General features: G+C 38.4%; 1 protein-coding gene and 1 pseudogene across 1 annotated transcript; one reads left to right on the forward strand and one right to left on the reverse strand.

Moving 5' to 3' along the window:
• Positions 1 to 2,815: 2,815 nt before the first annotated feature.
• On the reverse strand, positions 2,816 to 3,443 carry LOC142639907 (uncharacterized). The gene is made up of 2 exons (XM_075814036.1): positions 3,417 to 3,443; positions 2,816 to 3,322 (listed from the first exon to the last, which is right to left on the reverse strand). Exons 1-2 carry the CDS (start codon positions 3,441 to 3,443, stop codon positions 2,816 to 2,818), a joined length of 534 nt encoding a protein of 177 aa, XP_075670151.1.
• Positions 3,444 to 7,110: 3,667 nt separating this feature from the next.
• On the forward strand, positions 7,111 to 25,109 carry LOC142639908 (protein FAR1-RELATED SEQUENCE 5-like; annotated as a pseudogene).
• The last annotated feature ends 172 nt before the right edge of the window (positions 25,110 to 25,281 follow it).

The raw sequence follows: 25,281 nt of genomic DNA on the forward strand, positions 1-25,281 counted from the left end.
AAAAACACCCCTCATACCTCTACTTAAAAACACATAGCTTCCCCGCATAGAAAGTCCTAGCATCCCTATTATACACTCTCACTCATTACTCATATTACTTGCAAATGACTCTCTCTACTCATTATATATACTACATCCATGAGCATGCCTTGACACCATAATGATCTTGTTACACTACCTAGGATCTCTCTCTCTCTCTCTCTCCCTTCATCTCACACTAAGCTTTCCTCATTATTTGTTATTATGGAACCCATTATATTTACTTATTCTTTTACTATTGATGGTTAAGATGTAACTGTTACCATAGAATTTTTCTCTCATATTATTGTATTAGAAAACTCTTCTCCAGAGCTAACGGATGATGAATATGAAAATATGGATGTTTCCCTTAATTTGTGAAATGCTCAGTAGCTAGAAGTTTGTTTCGTTTTACTTTACTATTGGGCTTCTTTTTTGCAAAAATATTTTACGGCTAGGTTATTTTCTGCAGAAGCACTTTACGGTTAGGTTACTCTTTTCTGCAGAAGTACTTTACAGTTGGGTTACTCTTTTCTGTATAAATACTTCACAGCTGGGTTACTCTTTTTTGCAGAAGCATTTTACGACTAGGTTACTCTTTTCTGTAGAAACATTTAACTGCTGGGTTATTTTCTGCAAAAACATCTTACTGTTGGGCTATTTCTTACAGTAGACTTTTTAACCACGCTAACGTGTTTGTTGTAGGGATTGTTTACAGGCCGTTCTTGTAAGTTTCAATCTAGGTTCAAGGCATAAAAATACAGTGAATTATTTGGATCTTCACTAATAGCCTTTGGGCCGTGCATCAAGCCCATCGTTGAGTTTCGGTTTAGGCCCCCGACTCAACATAAATCTCATTGTCAAAAAGAAAACTTTTTCGCCCCCGACACCAGGTATAATATTTTATTGGTTGGATAATTTGGAATTCATCTATCCTCATGAACTCTAATGGAATAACCACTCCCAACTCTCCAACAACACCCATTTTTAAGGATAGGTAGAGCCGCCATTATGCTTCTCCATACAAAAGAACAATTAGGTGATTCAACAGCTTCAAGAAAATTAAACCTTGGAAAATATCTAGCCTTAAAACACTTGTATAATAGAGATTCATCTTCCTGAAGCAATCTCCACCCTTGCTTTGCTAGCATAGCAATGTTTAATGCTCTTAAATCACGAAACCTCATGCCACCTTCTTTTTAAAGAGTGGTTAATCTGTCCCACTTTCTCCAATGAATTTTCCTTTCATTCCCTAATTGTCCCCACCAAAAGTTTGCACACAAAGCCTCTAACTCATCACATAATTTCATCGGAAGTTGGAATACACCTATCGTATAGGTAGGAATGGATTATGCCACAACCTTGATGAAAACCTCTTTCCCCGCCCTTGATAACAACATACCGTTCCACCCTTGCAATTTCTTCCATACCCTATTCTTTAAATAAGAAAAAGAATGATATTTTGATCTTCCAACCAATGTAGGCAGCCCCAGATAGGATTCAAATCGATCCACCTCCTTAACTCCTAAAATCTGCTTGATCTCCTCTTTTTGACAATTTTGGGTGTTACTGCTAAAGTATATAAATGACTTCTCTAAATTGATACTTTGACTCGAGGCTTGAGCATATGTTTGAAGTATCTCAGCAACCACTTCCACTTCAGCTTGAGTTGCTCGGCAAAATAGCAATGAGTCATCAGCAAATAATAGGTTGGTGATTTTGGGTGCTCTTTTGCAAACACACACACCACGAATTTTCCCCTCCAATTCTGCCTTAGCTAGTAAAGAAGTGAAACCCTCTGCACACAACAAAAATAAATATGGTGAAAAAGGATCTCCTTGACGGATTCCTCTAGATGGGTGTATATTGCCATGTGGTTTGCCGTTAATGAGGAAAAAAAAAAAAAAAAAGGTGTTGTGACACAACTCATCACCCTATCAATCTACCTTTCAAGGAACCCTAACTTATGCATAATTTCCTTCAAAAAAGGCAACTCTACACGATCATAAGCCTTATTGATATTAAGCTTCAATGCTAGAGACCCTTTTTTACCATTCTTCCTGTAATGCATGGTGTGTAAAGTTTCATAAGCCACCAACACATTATCTGTGATGAGACGACTAGGTACAAAGACACTTTGAGTTAAAGAAATGATCTGTGGGAGAGCTTGCTTCAATCTATTTGCCAAGACCTTAGATATAATTTTATAGATGACATTACACAGGCTAATAGTTCTAAAATTAGACATCTTCTCAGGGTTCTTAATTTTAGGAATAAGAACAATATTGGTATGATTAATGTCGGGCACCATGCTACCAGAATTTAAAAAATCTAACACAACCATAGTATCAGTGTCACCCATAACATGCCAAAAATTTTGGTAGAAAAAAGCATTCATACCATCAGGTCTAGGAGCTTTTGTTGGTCTCATTTGGAACAACACCACTTCCATTTCCTTAGCAATAAAATCACTGGACAACATCTGCTACATTTCAGTGGTCACCTTTCTAAAAACTGCATTGATAGACTCTTCCATCTGATCACATGAACCTGCACAAAACAAATTGTCAAAATACCCTACAACTACATTGACTATATCCTCTATGTCCTCCACCCATAGACCCTCCCCATTTTGAATCCCCTTTATATGGTTTCTCCTCCTCCTTTGGTTTGCTTTGGAATGAAATTATTTTGTATTTTTATCCCCATATTTCAACCTGGGAATTCTTGACCGTTGGGTCCAATAAATCTCTTGCTTCAACAATAAATCATCCAACCGTTTGCTAACCTCCAAGTATTATGCTTTAGTCCCCTCAGTAGTTTCAGCCTCAGTGAGATTCTCAAGCTGTTTTTGATATTTTTTAATTTCCCCATCATTTGAATCAGCTTTGGATGTCCCCCATGCAATCAAGTCCGAACCACATGAACTAATTTTCTCCCTGACCGAAGCCAACCCCACCTCATTGTTTCCATTCGCATGCCATGCTTCACTCACCACCGCCTCACATTCCTCCCACATAAGCCAAGATTCCTCAAATTTGAACGACCTTTCCCTTCTCTGTCTCTGCCTATGATAACTCTGAGTTTGAAGAACAATAGGCATGTGATCTGATGCATGGGAATAAAGATGAGTAACCGTGCTCAACTGATATTTCTCCCTCCACTCCTTAGTTGCTACAGCTCGATCAAGGCGGATTTTTGTGTTCGCATCACCCAGCCTCTTTTTACTCCAAGTAAATGGGTGGCCTCTATAACCCAAATCTTCAAGTTGACATAACTCCAAGGCTTCTCTAAACGCATCCACCTGTGTTGCTTGTGCAGGTCACTTGCCTTGTTTTTCTGATGCATGGAGGAAAGCATTAAAGTCACCAATACAAATTCATGGTCCATCCACATACGTTTTCAAATGAGCTAGTAACTTCCATGATTTCTCTCGCTGATTTGCTTGGTTGGATTACTCTCCTTAGCAACCTTTTTTGATGTTCATGGATCTCTAATCAATAACTAACTTCACAGCAACAAATCTGTGGTAGGCGTGTTTCAGTTTTTACACCATCGGATCTTTAGATTTACTTGAAAGTTTTCGACATGGTCTTTGTCTTACTGATTTTTTGCTAATTCTCGCATCTCAATATATATATATCTTTCTTTCTTTTTTTGCATGGACCTAATAATATTAGGATTGAGCTTTGAATGCCCACATGGGCTCAAGTCTTTAAAAATCATTGCAAATTGAAGGCCGAAAGGAAAGCCCATAAATGATTAATTATTAGCTCAAGTCTTTGAAAACTCCCCGCAAACTGAAGCCAAAGGAAACGCAATTACGTCACCTTTGGAAACTGATACCCGTTGGTTTCAATTGATGGTTGGTGTTCATTTTATAGTCCAGTAGGCTTTTGGGTTGGATCTACCTCCCTTAAAATTAAACCAAAAGAAAATACAAATATAGAATTGCACTTGTTTTTTATTTTTATTCTTCATTTATGAAGACAACATTCATTCTAATAAAAAAACAATTTGTCAAGACTTCTAAGCTCTAACTTAGTGCTATTTTTTGCTATCTCTATGGTTCGATAGTCAAGATATTGGAAGTCATTACAATTCAAATTTTGACAATAATGATAGTGTGATTGGTGGTGGTGATGGGAGAGACTGTCGTGGTGGAAGTACATGGGCACAAGCCCATAGTGGCGCTCGGCCCTAATAGGTGAAATAAACGAGGTGATGGGGGCTTATTGCCATTGCGTTGTTTCTGTATGTGAGGACTTAGTATCATTGTTTATTCCAAGCTAGTCATAGAGTTTAGTCAAAATACTAAAATATTACCTTCTCACGTGTATGATTTTATTACTTTTTTAAATGTTTCAATGCCTATGAATTATGATATATATTTTAAATTGATAAACCAGAAAATATGTTTTATTTTGTAGTTTTATTGTATTATAATTTTTCAAAAATTACTTTATCATTGTGTTTGTATTATACCAAACACTTGTTTCATATTTATATTTCTAAATCAAAACACAGTGATATAATAAAAATTAATCTCATCACATGTCCTATGCGTGTGTTTAGAAACTTTCATTTTTAATAAAAATATAACATTTTTAAGTAGTTATAGTTTAAAAATAAAACATGTGTACTAATTTTATAATATTTAAACTTTTTTTACTTCTATTTTTTAACCAAATTTTATATTGAAAATATGAATTTTTTATTATGAGGGTGTATATGTAGAGTTGTAAGTCATATTAGAATGTGATGTAAACTTTTATATTTCTCAATTTAGCTTTATATTCTTATTTTATATTCAATTAGCGTCTAACCATATGCATATGCACATGTACAATAAAAAAAATCATAATTATATAGTTCAAATTATACTTTTTTAGAATATGTTTAAATTATACATGGTATTAGCTTACACTTTCTTAAACCATGCATTTCTAAAAATGTAATGGTTTCTCATATATATATACACACACATATATATATATATAGATGATTTAGTTAATCTGATTTAAAATCTTCGGTTTTTGCACCCATTAATTTACTTGCCACAAATATTAAAAAAACTAACATGTAACTCCATGCAAACGCATGGATGCATTTAAGATTAAACAAAATTTTTATTATAAAAATATAAATAATTAGTTAAATTAAAATTTTTAAAAGCATGTAACACATGTATTCATGCATACATATAGATACATTAAAAATTAAACACAATTTCTATCATAAAATATAGATAATTAGTCAAATTATTTTTTTAAAGTAACGTAATTAGTCACATATTAAAATTCTTACCTAAATATAATACTATTTATGATCTTTTTTTTTTCTAATTTTTAATAAGATAGAACGTGTAGTGATTATTGTTATGTGGTGATTTTTACTTTATTTATTTTTTAAGAAACATGTGATTTTTATTGAGAATATGTGATTTTAAAAAAAAAATTATAGTTCATTAATATTAGATTCTTAGTATTTTGCACTAATTAACTCACTTAACACAAAAATTAAAAACTTAAGTAGACACATGACACAAGCTTAAGTGGATAATTATGGTGTAGTTCCCACATAAATTTAGACACATGGCGCAAAATTGGATTATAATTTCAAATTCTAATTAAATTTAATCTGATGGTTGAATAAGAGATCTGAAGTTCAATCTCCGCCTACACCAAAAACTGATTGGTGTCTTAGTCTGATGACAAAGAGCGCTAATCAGGAGCAGACGTTATAGGTTGAAACTTTCTCAAAAAAGAAAGAGATGAATTATAAATTTGAATTTTTTTTAGTTATATGATTATGTTTCTTTATGGTTTATTATATTGGACTCCTTGTTTCCTACACTAAATTAACTAATTTGGCACAAAAATTTAAAATTTAGATTAGATGAAACACGTGGTACAAAATTAAACTCTAATTGAAATTCAATTTTTACACTAAATTAACTCACTTGGTGCAAAATTTTAAAATTTAGATTAGATGTGACACATGACGCAAAATTAGACTCTAATTGAACTCCAATTTGAAATTTAATTGAATTTTCTCTCTGTTTTACCTATTATTATATGAGAATACATTTGGTTAGGTTATGGTGTAAAACCAGTGTTTTACGCCAGCCAATAGAATCCTGTCACGTGGACAATATTAACTTATCACTTAAATCCCTCTCCAAACAAACTCCAAACAGAGAACGAATTAAGAAAATACATTCCTCAGACAAAAGCTTCCTCCCTCTTCCATCTTTGCTTGCCCAAACCTCCACCACACCACACATTGAAGCTCACTGCCACAGAGTTCGCCAAAGCTGTGCATAAAAACGAATTAAGAAAACTCACAGCCCTCAGACAAAAGCTTCCTCCCTCTTCCATTTTTGCTTGCTTAAACCTCCACCACACCACACACCAAAGCTCATCGCCACAAAGTTCCCCGGAGCTGTGCGTGGAGCTTGGAAACAAACCGGAGCCACCGTGAACCACGATCCAAAGGTTTGTTTTTCATGATTTTCCCTTTTCCCCAATTTGGATTTCAAATTATTGATAGGTTTTTCCGGGTTTATGGATTGCTTTGGAGCCTAACGAATTATTTATGGTTTTTTTTTTTTTTTTTCTGTATTCTTGTTTCAAACTCATCTAGAAAGCAAGTTGCTTCAACATCTATAGATGTTCCAAAAGGCAATGTAGGATTCAGATTTGAGTTACCCCAATTTGGATTTCGAATTATTGATGGGTTTTTTTTGGGTTTATGGGTTTTTTTGGAGCCTCATGAATTGTTTATGGTTTTTTATTTTCTGTATTTTGGTATCTTAATGGGTTTTGATTAGATTCCTAAGTGTTAGGGTTCAACCTGTAAATGAATGTAGCTCAATACAATACAAGGACTCCGGTCAAATTTTTCTTATCTATAAAATACTCATTTTCTCATTAACAAAACATACATTCGAAATACACACCTCCTTCTTGATGAAGAAAAAAATGTTACGGGGGAAATCTATCTCCAACATTGTAAAGGTGGCAATGTCTTTGGCCTTACTGATGATACTTAATAGAAAGACTCTTGAAAGCTGTGAGGCCTCTGTATGACATGAAGTCAAAGCTTGAGTCACTCAATGTGTCAGTTTCACAGAATGGAGCACCAATTCCACCATTTGCGTTTAATCCATGCACCTACATACCTGAATCAGATGATGGAGGTTGTTCCTAATTAAAGATAATGGAGCTTTTGCTTTGGTCATATCATATTGCGAGTTGTTTGTCATGTTTGATTGCAATAAATAAATTGCTATGTGGATTCTTTATTTTACCAGCTATTTGTTTTATATTATAGTTGCATTGTAGATTGGGAATCAATCGTATAAAATGGAAAAAAAAAATGTTATGCTGATACAAAACATTGATAAAAATGAAGTGTAATTAGCTAATTTGATACCTAGGAGAGTATTATCTGCCAATGAAAATTTTGCAAGGAAAATTTTGACCATAGTTTCTATAATCTGCTAATGAATACCATGTGTATGTTTGCTCAAATATCCATATGCTATCCTATTTGCTTTTTTTTTTATGCAAATCATTATATCTTTATGCAGTCCTGTTTGTTGTGTATGGCTTTGCTATGAAAACTTAATGTTCAAGTCCATGGCATAAGGTGTAGGAGATGATTGTCATTTAACATAGATTATACAAAATTTTGCTTGACTAAATTGATTTTGACTTTTTTTTTTTTTTGGATGGTAGTTACCTAACCCAGTTTTAGAAGATTCAAAAGAATGTTACTTATTGTATGATAGGATTGCTGAATTGTTTCCTATATATATTTCTTTCAATTTTTCAACTTGTGTTTCCTTTTTTTTTTTTAAACCTTGACTTAAAGTTTTGGATTTGCTTCTCTTGGGATCTTGTTCAATTAGGAATCCAACACTGAAAGGTTCTATATTTTTAGTCTGTATATTAGTTCAACCACGAAATGAATTTAATTGAATGAGAATCTTGTTTTTTCTTACAGGTGCCTTTCCGACAAGTTTACTTACTATGGTTATTGAATTCTCCGTTGTCAACTTTAGCCTCTGGGACACAATTGGTATCATTTATTTAATAGCTATTAAAATATTTTTAGTTTCAAATATAATTTACTCCTACTTGTAATGTCAATTTTCTCCTACTTGTAATGTCAATTTACTATCTATATGTACCAAAGTGCAAATAAGGATGTATTTGGATTTGTTTTATGTAATAAAGTTTATTGAGTTGTTGAGCAGGATCTTCAAATGTACCATGCCTTTGTTGTGCTTTTGTGGAATTAGTTTGAATTTCAAACAATCAAATTGGTTGTTTGGTTTTGTATTAAATGGTTGGATTGACTCTTTACTTGTATCCTAAATTGAGTTGAAACGTTACCGTTTTTTAATGATCGTTTTTTAATGATCATTTTTTAATGATAATTGTAATATTAGCGTAAAATTTTCCAATTAAATTTTAATTTTGTAGTAGAACAAATTTGCCAAATTGAGCAAGTTTAGTATTGTAATAGCACAAATTTTAAATTTATTCTTAATTGTTGCTTATGAACTTTTTTTCTCTTTTGTTTTTTATAGGTCATATTGAAATATAAAATTACTTGAATTGAAAATATGAGTGCGAACAACAAAGAACCTGAAACAATCTCACTTTGTGATATGGTGGATGACTTAGTACATGATGAGTCAGAAATAAACGAAGATCAAAATAATGCGGACTTGTCATTGGATGATTCAAATCAACCTTTTGCATGCAATAGGCATTTAGAACCACGTCTTGATATGATATTTGAAAACTTTTAGAGGTTGCTCGTGCATATTATAATGCAAATGCAAGGCGAAAGAGTTTTAGTATACGAGTAAATCATACTCGAAAGAGTAAAGATAAAATAAGGGTTGGAATTGAATATGTTTGTTCAAAGGAAGGATTCTGTCGTCAATGTAATGGAAACAATGAATGAACAGGTCCAAAGCGCGCAGAAACAAGAGTGGGATGCAAAGCAATGATAGGTTTAAAGAAAGTTGATGATACATAGATTGTATGTAAGTTTGTGGAGGGTCATAATCATGAGCTTTTTACCCCTAAGAATACAAGTTTGCTTCGTGGGCATAGAGTAATAACAAGTGCCCAAAAAAAATCTTATAGATACACTCAATAAGTCAGGTATAGCCCCAAGCAGGATAATGTCTATGTTAAGTAAAGAATCTAGTGGTGATTATAATGTTGGATGTATTTCAGTTGATATTCAAAATTATTTAGGTAGTAAAAGAAGAAAGCTACTTCAAGATGGAGATGCCTAGGGAATGTACAAATATTTTATTGAGAGTCAAAGTAAAAATCTAAGTTTTGTTTATGCAATTGAAGTTGATGAATATGGGTGCATGGGTAATTGCATTTGGGCAGATGCTAGGTCAAGAATGGCATACCAATATTTTGGAAATGTCGTTTCCTTTGACGCTACATACCAAACAAATCGTTATAAGATGCCTTTTGTTCCTTTCACAGGGGTTAACCACCATCATCAATCTGTGATGCTTGGATGTGCTTTGCTTGTCAATGAAACAGAAGAATCTTATACATGGTTGTTGAAGCCTTGCCTTAATGCAATGCTTAGAAATCCTCCTTCTACAATTATAACAAACAATGACAAGGCTATGGCTAAGGCAATTGCAGATCTATTGTCAAATGCAACCCATAGATTGTGTATGTGGCATCTTTTACAAAAAGTTCCAGAACAGTTATCCCATGTATATAATAAATATCCACATTTTTAGGAAGAATTTTACCATAGCATCCATGATATAGTCACTATTGAAGAGTTTGAGGTAGAATAGAGTAAGATTATGGAAGAATATGGATTGGGGGATAATGATTGGTCGGGAAATCTCTATATGCAGCGTGAAAGATGGGTTCCAGCTTACTTAAGAAGCTCATTTTGTGCCGGGATGTCTACAACTCAAATGAGTGAAAGCATGAATAAATTTTTTAAAGATAATGCTCGTTCGAGTACAACGATAAGTGATTCTGTATATCAATATGAACTAGCTTTGAATGCACGTTATCTTAAAGAGAAAGAACAAGATGTAAAGACAAAAAATTCAGTGTTAATTTTGAAAACATGTTTATAAGATGGAAGCAGAGGCAGCAAAAGTTTATACAAGAAAGATGTTTATGAAATTTCAAGAAGAGTTATTTTGTAATAAAAAATACAAGGCATCCAAATATTATGAAGAAGTAGTGAAGAAGATATATAAGGTGGTAGCTCATAGGAAAGAAGGTCTATTTTATGAAGCGTCCCTTGATATTGTTGAGACAAAAGCTATTTGTACATGCCATATGTTTGAGTTTGTTGGTATTATTTGTAGGCATATCCTAGCTGTTTTTGTGAAGAAATCTCTTGTGCACTTTCTTTCATCACATTATATTTTAGAAACATGAACAATTAATGCCAAGAAGCACATTGTACATGATATATCTAGTGATGTCATACATGTGGAGCCTTTAGTTTCTTCTACCATGATGAGAAATAGTTTGATGCTTCATTTTTTGGAATTTGCAAAGGTAGGGTCACAATCAGAGAAGCAATACAAGCATTTTGGACAAACTTTACGAAAAGTTCACAAGGAGCTTCTAGCCATGCAAGATGTTTATGATATTGATGATTTAGGAAGTTCTGATAATATTATATTAAACAATCAAGTATTATCAAATCTTCTAATTACTTTGCAAGACCCTCAACATGTTCCATCAAAGGGAAGGCCTAAAGGTTTGAGACAAAAGCATCCAAAAGAAAAACAATTGATGAAGAAGAGAAAATGTAGCATTTGCAAAGAAACGGGCCATATGAAAACCAATTATCCAACACATAAACATTCCGGGTAATTACATGACCTTATTGAGCTGTAGTATTAAGTTAGTATTTAAATTTTTGGTTTATAAAATTACTTCTTGTAGGGATTTTGCGAATACAAGCTTGACACCACATTGAGAGTCAGTGCATCAACAAAGTCAAACTGAGGTTATTTAATTACAATATATTTAGTTTCAAGATAATACATACATTTGCTAATATTTTCAAAAATAAACCTTTACTTTTTTAAATTAGGAGTCTTCGATGGCAAGGTTGAACTAGTTAGTCATAGTAAATACATTGTACTCCACAAGTTTTCTATAGGTATATAATGTATTTGATTATTTTACTTAGTATAAATTGTTTTGTAATAGATGTTTTTGTTATTTATTCATTTTTTTATTTGTCAATCATCTTTAGGACTCTTTGCCAACTATGATATTTCCTTCTACATCATCATCTACTATTAGGGATGGACCTACAGTAGGGAGGGGGCTATAGTAGGGCGGGGGGCCCATTGCCCCCTCCCCCTCCCCAAAAAAGAAAGCTAGTATATTAAATTTTCATCCTAATAGCCCCCTTCCCCCTCAATTTAAAAAAAAAAAAAACTGGTATATGAATCAATGGATTGTGCCCTCTGCGTATTTTTATGAACTATGCTTTTTATGGACAATGGACTGGTGTGTTGTGTCATGTGTGGACTGTAGACTTGTTTGTGTTTGTGGCTTTGTATACTGTGTAATTGTTTGTAGCTTTTTGTGATTGTGTGGACCGGTTACTTGATTTTATCTATAAAGAATTAAAGAAATAAAGTGGGACCAAGACAGTAGGAGGTGAGTACTAAATATTTGATAGTGAATTTGTGAGAGCTGTCTTTGGTAGTCACTTGTAAGGACACAATTCAAGTTCCCAAACTACGACTGGGAGAAAAATGGGCTTGAAAGACCTTTCTTTACAATGAATTTGTAGAGGATGGGCTTGTAATTTAGATTTCAAGGATGGTTTAGACAATTACAAAAAGAACGGGCTTTGGGCCCAATAGAACAGAACAAAGAATCGTTTGCAAAGAGTAAGACTGAGAAATCGTCCTCGGATTGTGTCCGAGGATGGTTTCTAATGATATTTCTCAAGTTTGGATACAAGTGTTGATTATCATTTACTATTGGCTCTATCTCTTTTACTCAGAAAAGTCCCTCTCTTCTTCGTATGCCTTTCCTCCTATTTATATCCTTTCCTTTCCCTTCATCACCTTCCACTTTTCTGGTTGCAATCCCCCTTTTTGGATACTTGTCCCATCCATTCTTCCCTAAAGCCCGCTGGGATTAGGGACCAAGTTCCAAGCTCGATGTTCAGGTCCCATCCTTCCATCTATACAGTCAGTGTATCAATTTACAGAGCTTTTAATGTATGGGCGGTGGTAGCAGCTTTATTTTTAGACATTCCACCGTTCTTTCTCTCGCCCTCCACGTATACCGTGCATCCCCATAATTGTAGGACTCATTATAATATAACCCAGGGATACCAAACTTCTCTTTCTATGTCCTCGGCCTTGAAATCCGAGGACAAATCTACTCCTCGACGTGTTTGGTTATGTAAATAGTACAGGGCCATTTTGATGTCTTCGGATTTTGGGTTTCCAACCCAAAATACTTCGTTGGGCCATCCTTCATATGCTATTGGGCCCAATACCCCTACAATAGCCCCTCGAGTTTCTTTATTTTTTCACTCTCGGGAGAAAAATAGAATCTCGACTAAAAAAGACCCCGTTACCTGGAGACTTTTGGCAACATTGTTGAGACAGATAACTTCGAATCACCCATCGCGTGTTCCCAATGCTTCGGTATGCGAACCGCCCCCGAATTGATTGTTGGAGCTTCTATGTCCCCCACGTTTCATTAATATGACACATATCCAACGGTCGAGAGCGATTCTTGGGTTGAGGCGGGAATTCGCCCGCTTTAAAACATCTTCTGACATATAAATACTAATTTTCTTCAAAATTCTTCACACTACGAAACCTCATAAATCACCCTGCCACACTTTTCATCTCCCCGTACTCTCTCCGTCTATCAAGTACCCTGTCCGAGGTGACCGTGCTTTCTTCCTTTTTAAAAGTAAGTTCTTCAATACCTGCCCCTCCTTATCAGCTTTTTTGTTTCTTTTGTTTCTTTTTCTTTCCCATCTTCTCTTTTTCACTTGTGTCTTTCATCCTTCGGCATAGTTATTTTTTCTCCACACCCCGCCTTTTTTCAAAAAGAATGGGTAGATTTGCGTTGTGGATTCAAACGAAAAAATAGAACAGGTTTAAGGTTAAGTACAAAATTCACTCGGATGTATCCATTATGTACTGTTACGTGGAAGAGTTTTATACAAAAAGAAAAACGGGGAAGTTGTAATCCCGATGATTGCGTTCATCGAAGGGGAATGAAAATCCCCATGGAACTGACTAGGGATTATCTTAGGGCTTTTAGGTTGGCTCCCACCCAGTGTGTGCCCCAAATGTCTTTAGGATCTTAGGTTCCATAGACGCTTTAAATGAGAAGATGAACCTAGGGCTCACTCACCACGACGTGAACTGGGTGGATAACCTCCATCACCTAAGCAAAAAAGATGAATATTACCGAAAGTCTAGACACCCAGAAGTCGAGGCTAATTCAAATGTTCCGAATCAAATAAGGGCCTAAAAAATGACTTCCTGATCATATCAGGAAATTGGCACGACGGCCTCCCCTGTCCGACAAGGGAAGGGACTCCAGGTGAAGTTTCTTTTACATACTTTTATCTTTCGTCTTTTTACTTACTCTTACCCACTTTTACTTGGACAACTCTGCAGATCCACACGCAGCGGATCGTCATCCTAACCTTGTGGATTTCGGGCGATTGGATAGGATCCTACAAGCCGAGATCTTCGTGCACACCGACGGTCAACTCCGTGCGGCTCATCTGATCCTCGGCTACACTCCAATATCAAAAGCCTTTCAGGCGCCGAAGTGCGTGATTAAAGCCCGCGATCCTCGTCTTCCTCGGATTAGCGTTGCTGTGGAGGGTTTTTTGCTACCGGGGGGGACTACCATTCCTCAAGGTACCTTGGTCACCCAACCAATCCAACCGCCACCATTTGTTCCAGTTGGGATTCCCACAGTTCCTTTCTCCACAATTTTAACCTCTGGTGAAGCTGCATCTTCCTACCTTACTGTAAAGGAAGAAGAAGAAGAAGAAGAAGTTGACGTAAAAGAGTCAGAGGACGAGTTCGATTTTTAATCAACTCTACTCTCCCCGAAGACTCAACTTCCATCCTCGGCACTTCTCCCCCAATCTCAAAGGTTATGATCTAAGAACTTGATGTTATGGGCATTCAACGAAAGATTAAACCCAGCCTGAAAGATGTCCTTGAGGGCGCTGACAAGGACCCTAGAGTCCAAGAACCTCCAAAAGAGGTGCGCCCTCGGACTCAAGAAAAGGGTGCTGACAAACGCCCTGAAGCTAGGCTTCCTCCTCCTCCTCCATCCTCCCAAACTCAACGTGCCAACATAGCTGATCTCAAAAGAAAAAGGGATCAGCCGAAAGGGGAAGGAAGTTGTGGAGGTAGGAAAGGGTTCTGGATCCAAGGAGCCCGAGGTTGAAAAGGGTTCAAAGCAAGCCCTCACCATACAGACTAGGTTCGAAAGAAGAACCGACCAACAGGCGGTCGTACGCGCCCCGTATGGCTCCCGACCTTTCTATGGACGATGAGGTCATTACCGTGGATGCGTCCATTAGAAATTCCGATGAAGGGACAGCGGCATGCGTCGCAGATGCTTTGGAGCAAGCACTGTTACTCCCCGAGGATATGATTGAGCTGAGAAAGAAAAGGGACCACACCGTCTTCATGACTTTGAAGAAGGAGCTTGCAATGGTGAGTTTTCTCTAAAACCTTGACTTTTGTTTTTATTTCCTATATATATCTATACGTCTAAGGTTTATATGTTTTGTTTGTAGGCCGTTCAATCTGCCCATAGGGCGGAAGAGATTGCCATTAATTCCTATAAGTCTCTGAGGCCGAGGAGTCCGAGGCGTGAAACCGCTCAAAGATCTCGGACCTTCATAAGAAGAAACGAGGAGGTCACAGCAAAATTGGCTAAGGTTTGAGAGTGCCAAGGCGGGCTTAGACGCCGAACTGAAAACCACGACTAAACAGGCCGAGGATCAGTGCCTAATGCTTCGCCAAGCCGAGGATAACCTCTTAGTAGCACGAAGGCTCGTAAGAGGATCTTAAGAAAGATCTGCACGAGTCCTGAGAAGGCCAAAGAAGAAGCCATCAAGGGCAAAGAAGAAGCCATTGAGGAGAAGAAAAAGGTGAAGAAAGCAAAGGAAGAGGCCGAGAACTCGAGGGACCAAGCCGAACAAGACGGTTATGATATAGGCGTGAAGGAGGTCACTGAAACCTTCAAGGCTCAGGTTCCCGAGGTATGTAGGCACGACTGCCTCCAAGTGTGGACTGAGGCGCTTTCCCAAGCTTGGGGTTGATGCCTCTTCCACTCTTTGGAAAGCAGAAGAGTGTCTACTATCCTCCTGCAATTCGCGCTTCTTCCATTCCTTAACACCGCACAGAAGCCTCCTGGGATCATCCGAGGATATGGGGGGTGAATTGGCTGAAGACTCAACTCTTCCCAAGATGCCCCTGAACAACTTGACCCTGCACAAGAAAAGGCAATTGAAGACGTACAGCCTTCAAGTGATCTTCGGGAATCTTCAAAGGATGAGTTGGGTGATCAAGCTAACCCAATAACCTTGATAGATGATCCCAAAGGCAAAGGAATTGCCGTTGAGTCCTCGGCTCAGCTTCCATCTCCTCAAGACTCCAAAGGCCCTCTGAAGATTAAGCTGAAACAGTGACTTGCTTGTTGTCTTTCCTTTCTTTATTTTTATTTTGTCTCCAAGTGTAATACCTAAGTATAGGTGCAAAAGTACTTTTTTGGAATTTAATACAAGAATGAATGTTTGTTTTTTAGATGATTCTTATACATATATTTTTTTTTTGTTTTTATGCTGATCATATCATTCCATAAATATCATCTTCTCGTCTTTTACCAAAGTTACTAGCAACAACTTGAATTGAAATTTGATACTCCAGGAGGATCGAGTAATTGATCCGAGGATCGAGGCATACCAAGTTTCAGCTTGACACTTAGATGAATAAATTTAAAAATGTTAATTTTCCCAAAGTAGATGATCCGAGGACCAGACGTAACTTAGGTTCTGTTTAACACTTAGTAAAGAATATCAATTTAGACGAGGTATGTGGTCCGAGGATCCAGGCATACCAAGTTTCAGCTTGACACTAAGATGAATAAATTTAAAAATGTTAATTTTCCCAAAGTAGATGATCCGAGGACCAGACGTAACTTAGGTTTGTTTAACACTTAGTAAAGAATATCAATTTAGACGAGGTATGTGGTCGAGGATCAGGGCATACCAAGTATCAGCTTGACACTAACTTGAATAAATTTAAAATGTAAAATTTCCCAAAGTAGATGATCCGAGGACCGGACGTAACTTAGGTTCGTTAACACTTAGTAAAGAATATCAATTTAGACGAGGTATGTGGTCCGAGGATCCAGGCATACCAAGTTTCAGCTTGATACTTAGATGAATAAATTTAAAGTGTTAATTTTCCCAAAGTAGATGATCCGAGGACCAGACGTAACTTAGGTTCTGTTTAACACTTAGTAAAGAATATCAATTTAGACGAGGTATGTGGTAAGAGGATCCAGGCATACCAAGTTTCAGCTTGATACTTAGATGAATAAATTTAAAGTGTTAATTTTCCCAAAGTAGATGATCCGAGGACCAGACGTAACTTAGGTTCTGTGTAACAGTTCGTAAAGACTATAAATTTAGACGAGGTATGTGGTCCGAGGATCCATGCATACCAAGTTTCAGCTTGATACTTAGATGAATAAATTTAAAGTGTTAATTTTCCCAAAGTAGATGATCCGAGGACCAGACGTAACTTAGGTTCTGTTTAACACTTAGTAAAGAATATCAATTTAGACGAGGTATGTGGTCCGAGGATCCAGGCATACCAAGTTTCAGCTTGACACTTAGTTGAATAAATTTAAAATGTTAATTTTCCCAAAGTAGATGATCCGAGGACCAGACGTAACTTAGGTTCTGTTTAACACTTAGTAAAGAATATCAATTTAGACGAGGTATGTGGTCCGAGGATCCAGGCATACCAAGTTTCAGCTTGATACTTAGACGAATGAAGATAACGAATATAATGTAGTTTACAACAAAGAACGGCCGAAGTGCCCTTTATTTAGTAATAGTACCTTCGTAGATTATTTACATTCCAGGGACGTTGTACAACATTCTCGTCCAAATCTTCCAGATTGTAGGCCCCTATTCCTGCGACTGAAGTAATACGATAAGGTCCTTCCCAGTTGGGCCCCAATTTTCCCCACGCAGGATTCTTCATCGTGCCCAAAACTTTCCTTAATACTAAGTCACCTGGTCCAAGAGGTCGAAGTTTCACATGAGAATCATATCCCTGCTTGAGCTTATGTTGATAATAAGCTAGTTGAACCATGGCGCTTTCTCGCTGTTCCTCAACTAAGTCTAAGTTTCTCATTAATAGATCATCATTGCTATCTGAAATAAAGGAGCTTTTCTTCAGAGTTGGGAACCCAGTTTCTAAGGGGATTATTGCCTCGGCTCCATAAGTCATGGCGAAGGGTGTTTCACCTGTGGATCTTCGTGGTGTAGTTCTATACGTCCACAAGACATGTGGCAGTTCTTCCACCCACCTCCCCTTGGCGTCACCCAACCTCTTTTTGAGTCCGCTCACTATTACTTTGTTGACAGCTTCGGCTTGCCCATTTCCTTGGGGATAAGCCGGAGTGGAATATCTATTCGTAATGCCCAGATCACAGCAGTATTTCCGAAAGGCTTTGCTATCAAATTGTAAACCGTTATCTGAAATGAGAGTATGAGGGATGCCGAACCTGGTAACGATATTCTTCCATACAAACTTTTTTGCTTCCGTGTCTCTGATGTTTGATAATGGCTCGCTTCAACCCATTTGGTAAAGTAATCGTTCCCACGAGAAGCCACCGTCGGTTTCCCGTTGCTTTGGGGAAGGGTCCAACAATGTCCAAGCCCCATTGGGCAAAAGGCCATGGGCTAGATAGAGGATTTAGGACTCCACCTGGTTGATGTATGTTTGGAGCGAACCTTTGACATTGGTCACATTTCTTTGCATAATCTTGCGCTTCTCTTGCATATTTGGCCACCAATAGCCCTTACTAAGGGACATTTGAGCTAAAGACCTTCCTCCTGTGTGACTTCATCAAATCCCTTAGTGTAGATCTTCCAAAAGTATATCTGTTGCCTCGGGGTGTATGCATAGCAAATATGGTCCCGAAAAGGAACGTTTGTACAATTTTTGGTTCTTCTGAGAACTGAACGAGTGGCTTTTCTGCGAACCTTATCCGCTTCAGCTTTTTCTCGATGTAGGATGTCATTTTCTTAGAAATGTTACTATTTGATCCATCCAACTAGGTCCCGCCCTAATTTGAAGAATTTGAGTGGAGTTACCATCCGTCCCAGTGGGTTCAGAGTTTTCAACGAGGATAACTCGTGGTAGACTTTGTGCCGAGGACGTCGCGAGCGTGGCTAATGAGTCGGCATGGGTATTGCCACATCTGGATACATGCAATAGTAGAAAAGACTCAAATTTAGATTGCATAAACCCGACACTGGGTTAGGTATTCTCGCATTCTGGAATCCCTTGCTTCTAGCTTCCCTTCTACTTGGCCTACCACCAATAGTGAGTCCGAGAACATGTGCACCGCCTTTCCTCCAAGGTTATGAACCATGTTCATCCCGCGAGGACCGCTTCATACTCGCTTCGTTGTTGGTGGCCGAGAATCCTAATCTCAGGGATTTCTCAAAGTAATACCCTCGGGGATATCAAAACTAATCCGATACGATCCCCTCTGATTTGTTCGCTCCATCAACATGGACTTTCCATAACGGAGGCCCTTCACACGAAATCATGCCTACTGATTTTTTACCCATGCCTTCTTGATAGTCTTCTAACGAAGGCTCAGGAAACTCCGCCACAAGGTCCGCGACTACCCTCCTTTATAGAGGTGCGAGGCATATACTTGATATCGAAAGCTCCTCGGACAGTTCCCCATTTGGCCATTCTTCCCATATAATCCGCACTTCGCAAAATTGATTTGAGAGGGAGTTGTGTAAGAACAACAACCGTATTAGACTTGGAAGTAATGGGGAAGTCTTCGTGTAGCATGTACCACAGCCAAGATAGCTTTTTCCAATGGCAAATAACTCAGCTCGGCCTTTAGTAGAGATTTGCTTACATAGTACACCGGTCTCTGGATGTTATTGTCATTCTCGGATAAGAACCAAACTTAACTGCATGTTTAGCCACCGCAATATATGCAAACAGAATCTCATCAACCTCTGGTCGAGACATAACTGGTGGTCGCGAGAGATATTCTTTTAGCTGTTGGAAAGCTGTTGCACACTCCTCGGTCCATTCAAAACCCTTCCATTTATTTAATAACTGAAAGAAAGGCCTGCATCTGTCCGCGGACCGAGATATAAATCGGTTGAGAGCAGCAGTCATACCTGTTAGTCTTTGCACCTCTTTAGGATTCCGAGGTGGGTGTAAGCTGCTTATTGCCTTAACCTGAGCAGGATTCACTTCAATTCCTCGGTGAGTCACCATATATCCTAGAAACTTGCCCCGACCCCACACCGAAAGAGCATTTAGAGGCATTGAGCCGCAATTTATACTCTTAGCTTCGAAAAGTGTTGCTGAAGATCTTCCAGGAATGCCAGAAACTTCTTTACTCTTTACTACCATATCGTCCACGTATACCTCAATATTTTTTCCTAGCCGTGCCTCAAACATCCTCGTCATCATCCTTTGGTAGGTAGCCCTGCGTTTTTCAAGCCAAAAGGCATTACCTTATAATGATAATTTCCCGTAGGAGTGACGAATGCGTCTTCTCCTGGTCCTCGAACGGCTAAAGGTATCCTGGTGATAACCTTGGAAAGCATCAAGAAAACTCATCCGAGGATGTCCAACAGGAGCGTCAACCAGGTTGATCAATCCGAGGCATCGGGAATGAGTCCTTTGGGCAAGCCTTGTTTAAATCTGTGAAATCTACACATACTCTCCACTTCCCATTCTTCTTTTTCACCACCAGGATGGGCTAAACCATTCAGGATAAAACACTTCTTTGATAGCCTGCCGCTTTGAGTTTGAGCACTTCCTCTTTGACGGCTTCCGAATGTTCCTTTGAGGACCTCCGAGGTGGTTGCCTCCTCGGCACTACATTTGGATTGACCCTTAAATGATGACATATGAAGTTCGGATCAACCCCAGGGGCCTCATACGCGTTCCAAGCAAATACATCCATATTTTTCTTTAAAAATAAAATCAGCTCTGTCTTCTCTTCCTGCGGCAATTGAACTCCAACCTGGAAGAACTTTTCAGGATCATTGTCTATGATAATTTTCTCCAATTCTTCACACGTTGCTTCATCTACCTCGGCTATGGGAAGAGATTTTGATTGCTATGCTTCACCGTTAGCCGAGGACGGGGAGTCTGGTTCTGGTCGACGCAGAATTGCAGCCGTGACACACTGTCGAGCCACAGACTGACTCCCAAGTAACTCCACCACCTGATCTCCAGAATGAAATTTGATTTTGACATGCAAGGTTGAGGAAACAGCCCCTAACGCATGCAGCCAAGGTCTCGCCACAATAGCCGTATAGGGAGAGTAGGCATCGACTACGATGAAATCTACGTCTACTACCTCCGGACCATTGATCACAGTGGCGGTCTAATCTGTCCCTTCGGTACGACAGCTCTCCATTCGAAGGTTATCAAGGGTGAGTCATATGGCTTTAGATCTTCAACTCTTAACTTCAAGCCTCTAAATAGGTCAGGGTACATGATATTCTTGCACCACTACCTTGATCAACCATTACCCTCTTTACATCATAGTTCCCAATTCTTGAGGGTTACCACTAAGGCATCATCATGAGGCTGGATGGTCCCCATCTTGTCCTCTTCGAGAAACTTAGGACTTGGGCATGGATACTTGCCTTGATCCTCTTCGGCGATCCCGTGACTCCTCGGCCAATGTTCGAGCAACTGACATTACCCTGAAAGGAAGTGATGCCCTACGATGTGCCGCAAAAATGACGTTGATAGTGCCTAGAGGAGGTCTGGATGAAGGACCGTCGTGGTTTGCCACTCCCGATTGGTTTCCTCGCCCGTTGGGTTGGTAGAAACCGCTCGGCTTTCCTCTTTAACCAATTGTTCCGAGATGATTCCACAAAGTGCGACAATCCCTCGGTGGTATGACCTCTCTCCCGGTGATAAATGGCAGTAGATTTTGGTTGCGTCTCAAAGGGTCCCCCGCCATTTTATTTGGCCATTTGAAAAAAGGCTCATGCCTTATTTTCTCCAAGACTGCCGCACGGCTCCCTGAAGACGGTGTTGACCACTTGTGGGGGTATGTGGCCAGCCTGCCTGGAAAAATCCCGCGTAGGCATATTGTTGTTGTATCGCTCCGACCTGAAATCCCTCCTTTCTTGTGGGATAACCTTCGCCTTGCCCTTTCCCCGTTCGCTGATCTTCCTCAACCCTTTTGTACTCGTCGATGCGATCCATAGTTCAGTTTACGTACGCTTCTGACAGGTTTCTTCGTTAAGGATTTCCTCAAGTCATGCTCTGTTGGCAGGCCGACCTTGAAGGTCCTTATTGCTACATCGTCAAAGTCTCCGTCAATTTCGTTGAACATTTCCCAATATCGGTCCGAATACGTTTTCAGGGTTTCCCCTTCCCTCATGGCCATGGATAGTAAAGAATCCAATGGACGAGGAACTCTACTGCACGTGATAAAGCGAGAACCAAATGCTCTAGTAAGCTCTTTGAAAGAATCAATAGAGCCTGCCCTTAAGCCGTCAAACCATCTCATGGCTACGGGCCCTAGGCTAGAAGGAAAAATCTTGCATAACAAAGTTTCATTCCTGGAATGCACTGCCATTCTCTGGCTGAAGTGGCTTACGTGCTCTACAGGATCCGTCCGACCATTGTAAAGAGTGAAGGCCGGTTGTGTGAAGCGCCGAGGCAACCTTCCTTCTTCCAATCTGCGCGCGAAGGGTGACCTGGAGATTTGGTGCAATGCTCTTCCCATTGCGTCATTTCCTAAGCCCCTAGACCTGGGTAGTCTCCGCCACGTCTCCCATGCAGAATTGTCTTCTTTGAAGAGGCATATTCACCTGGGGGAGTTCTGGATCTTTGCCCGTAATTGTCATCCTCGGATCCTTCCGAAGAGGGGTCAGAGGTCGGAGGAGTTCTCCTTCGCCTCTCGTGGCGCAATCTCCTCTTTAGGCCGTCAATCTCCTTCTGCATGGCCCTGGCATTTCTTTCATAAGGAGCTCTGCTTCCTCCTTGCGAATGACTTGCACTTCTGATGGTATGTGTAGTATGTACACTTCCCTCTCGGTTCTCTCCGTGATCAGGATGCAAGGAGAGATCCTCACGCTGAGAGCCCACGGACTCCGCACTGCGTTGTGGTCCTGATCCTACCATGATGTCCTAAACTTCCTTAAAGACTAAATTCCCACAGACGGCGCCAATTGTAAGGACACAATTCAAGTTCCCAAACTACGACTGGGAGAAAAATGGGCTTGAAAGACCTTTCTTTACAATGAATTTGTAGAGGATGGGCTTGTAATTTAGATTTCAAGGATGGTTTAGACAATTACAAAAAGAACGGGCTTTGGGCCCAATAATAGAACAAAGAATCGTTTGCAAAGAGTAAGACTGAGAAATCGTCCTCGGATTGTGTCCGAGGATGGTTTCTAATGATATTTCTCAAGTTTGGATACAAGTGTTGATTATCATTTACTATTGGCTCTATCTCTTTTACTCAGAAAAGTCCCTCCCTTCTTCGTATGCCTTTCCTCCTATTTATATCCTTTCCTTTCCCTTCATCACCTTCCACTTTTCTGGTTGCAATCCCCCTTTTTGGATACTTGTCCCATCCATTCTTCCCTAAAGCCCGCTGGGATTAGGGACCAAGTTCCAAGCTCGATGTTCAGGTCCCATCCTTCCATCTATACAGTCAGTGTATCAATTTACAGAGCTTTTAATGTATGGGCGGTGGTAGCAGCTTTATTTTTAGACATTCCACCGTTCTTTCTCTCGCCCTCCACGTATACCGTGCATCCCCATAATTGTAGGACTCATTATAATATAACCCAGGGATACCAAACTTCTCTTTCTATGTCCTCGGCCTTGAAATCCGAGGACAAATCTACTCCTCGGACGTGTTTGGATATGTAAATAGTCCACGGCCATTTTGATGTCTTCGGATTTTGGGTTTCCAGCCCAAAATACTTCGTTGGGCCATCCTTCATATGCTATTGGGCCCAATACCCCTACATCACTGTTTTGTCATTTGTGAGTACTGTTAACTGTGAAGACTAGTCTTTGGTAAGTCTTAAATGACTTTTTTGTAAGACCAATTGACCAAGTCTTTGGTCTGATTGTTTTGGTTTTATCAAAAATTTTGTCTTTGTCCCTTTATGTGATATGGCTAATATTAGTAATATATATATATATATATATATATATATATATGAACTTGTGAACTTTGACTTTGTCACTTTGTGTGATGTGGCTAATATTAGTAATATATATAAACTTATGCTTGTCTGTTTGTGATTATTTTGGTTTTAGATTTTTTTTTTTTTTTTTGGTTGAGAAGTCCCTTTTTTTTAGTTGGTGTATAGAACTATGAAATATGGAAATAATGAAACTTTTTTTTTTATTTATAAATTTGTTGATCATGAGTAAGTCCACCACAATATTAAATTTTTTCAAAAGAAAAAATATAAATAATTCTAAAGTCATAGCTGATGATGAAAAATTGCCAACCCCTAGCGTTGATGTCCTAGTTTCTAAAAATCTCCAAACAGAAGTTCTAAATGTCATTATTGACGAAAGTACAGGTGTTGTTCGTGATCTTGGAATGCGTAAGCAAATATGGGAATATGATGCTAATGAATGGGATGAAATTTGACGAGCTTACACTAAGCTTGGTCCATACCAACCTAAACTAGATGAGTACAAGAAAATTAAATTTAGAAGTCATTCTCGTAAATTTAAACATTCATGGTTTGCAATTAAGGAATTTAGTATATGGCTTGAATATTCACCTAGTAAAGATGTTGTTTTTTGTCTACCATGCTTTCTCTTTGACAAGCCAACTGGGAATTCTGGAAGTCATGTATTCACTAAGGATGGATTTCGGAATTTGAAGAAAGTTAATGATGGAAATAATTGTTCCTTTTTGAATCATATGGGGAAAGAACCTAACTTTTTTCATAGAGCTTTCAAGCATGCCATGATAGATTTTATGAACCAGTCTCAACACATACAAAAGGTGCTTGAAAATTTTAATTTTGATCAAATTGCAAGCAATCGATTGCGGTTGAAGACCTCAATTGATGTTGTCAAAGTGCTTGCATTTCAAGGACTTGCTTTTAGAGGATGAGATGAAAGTTCTGATTCGATTAATCGTGGGAATTTTCTTGAAATATTGGATTTGGTGGTATCATATAATGAATATGTTGCAGAAGCGATAGAAAAAACTCCAAAAAATGCCTCTTACAAATCACCAAAAATCCAAAAGGAAATCTTACATGTATTTTCAAACAAGGTGAAGAAGGCCATTCGTGAAGAAATTGGTGATGCAAAGTTTTTCCTAATTGTTGATGAAGCTCGTGATGAGTCAATGAAGGAGCAAATGGCTATTGTTATAAGATTTGTAGACAAAGATGGTTTTGTTCGAGAACGATTTTTTGGGGTAGTTCATGTCCTCGATACTGCAGCATTAACCCTAAAAGATGAAATATATTCTATCTTGTCACATCATAGTCTAGATATTCAAGATATTCGAGGGCAAGGATATGATGGTGCAGGCAATATGCGAGGTGAGTGGAATGTATTAAAAGCTTTGGTTTCAAATGATTGTCCATATGCTTACTACATTCATTGTTTTACACATCGTTTGCAATTAGCATTAGTGGCAGCATCAAAAGAAGTTATTCTTGTTCAAAGTTTTTTTAATAGATTATCATTTATTGTCAATGTTGTTGGTGCTCCATGCAAGCGTACAGAGTAACTAAAAAAAGCTTATGCTGATCAAATTGCATATTTTGTTGAAATTGGTGAGCTTGAAACTGGAAGAGGACTTAATCAGATTAGCACATTACAACGAGCTGGAGATACTCGTTGGGGTTCTCGCTTGAGATCGATTTCTAGCTTAGTAAATATATTTAGTCCAACATGCGAAA

Source organism: Castanea sativa, chromosome 6 (assembly GCF_040712315.1).
Source record: "Castanea sativa cultivar Marrone di Chiusa Pesio chromosome 6, ASM4071231v1".
NCBI lineage: Eukaryota > Viridiplantae > Streptophyta > Magnoliopsida > Fagales > Fagaceae > Castanea > Castanea sativa.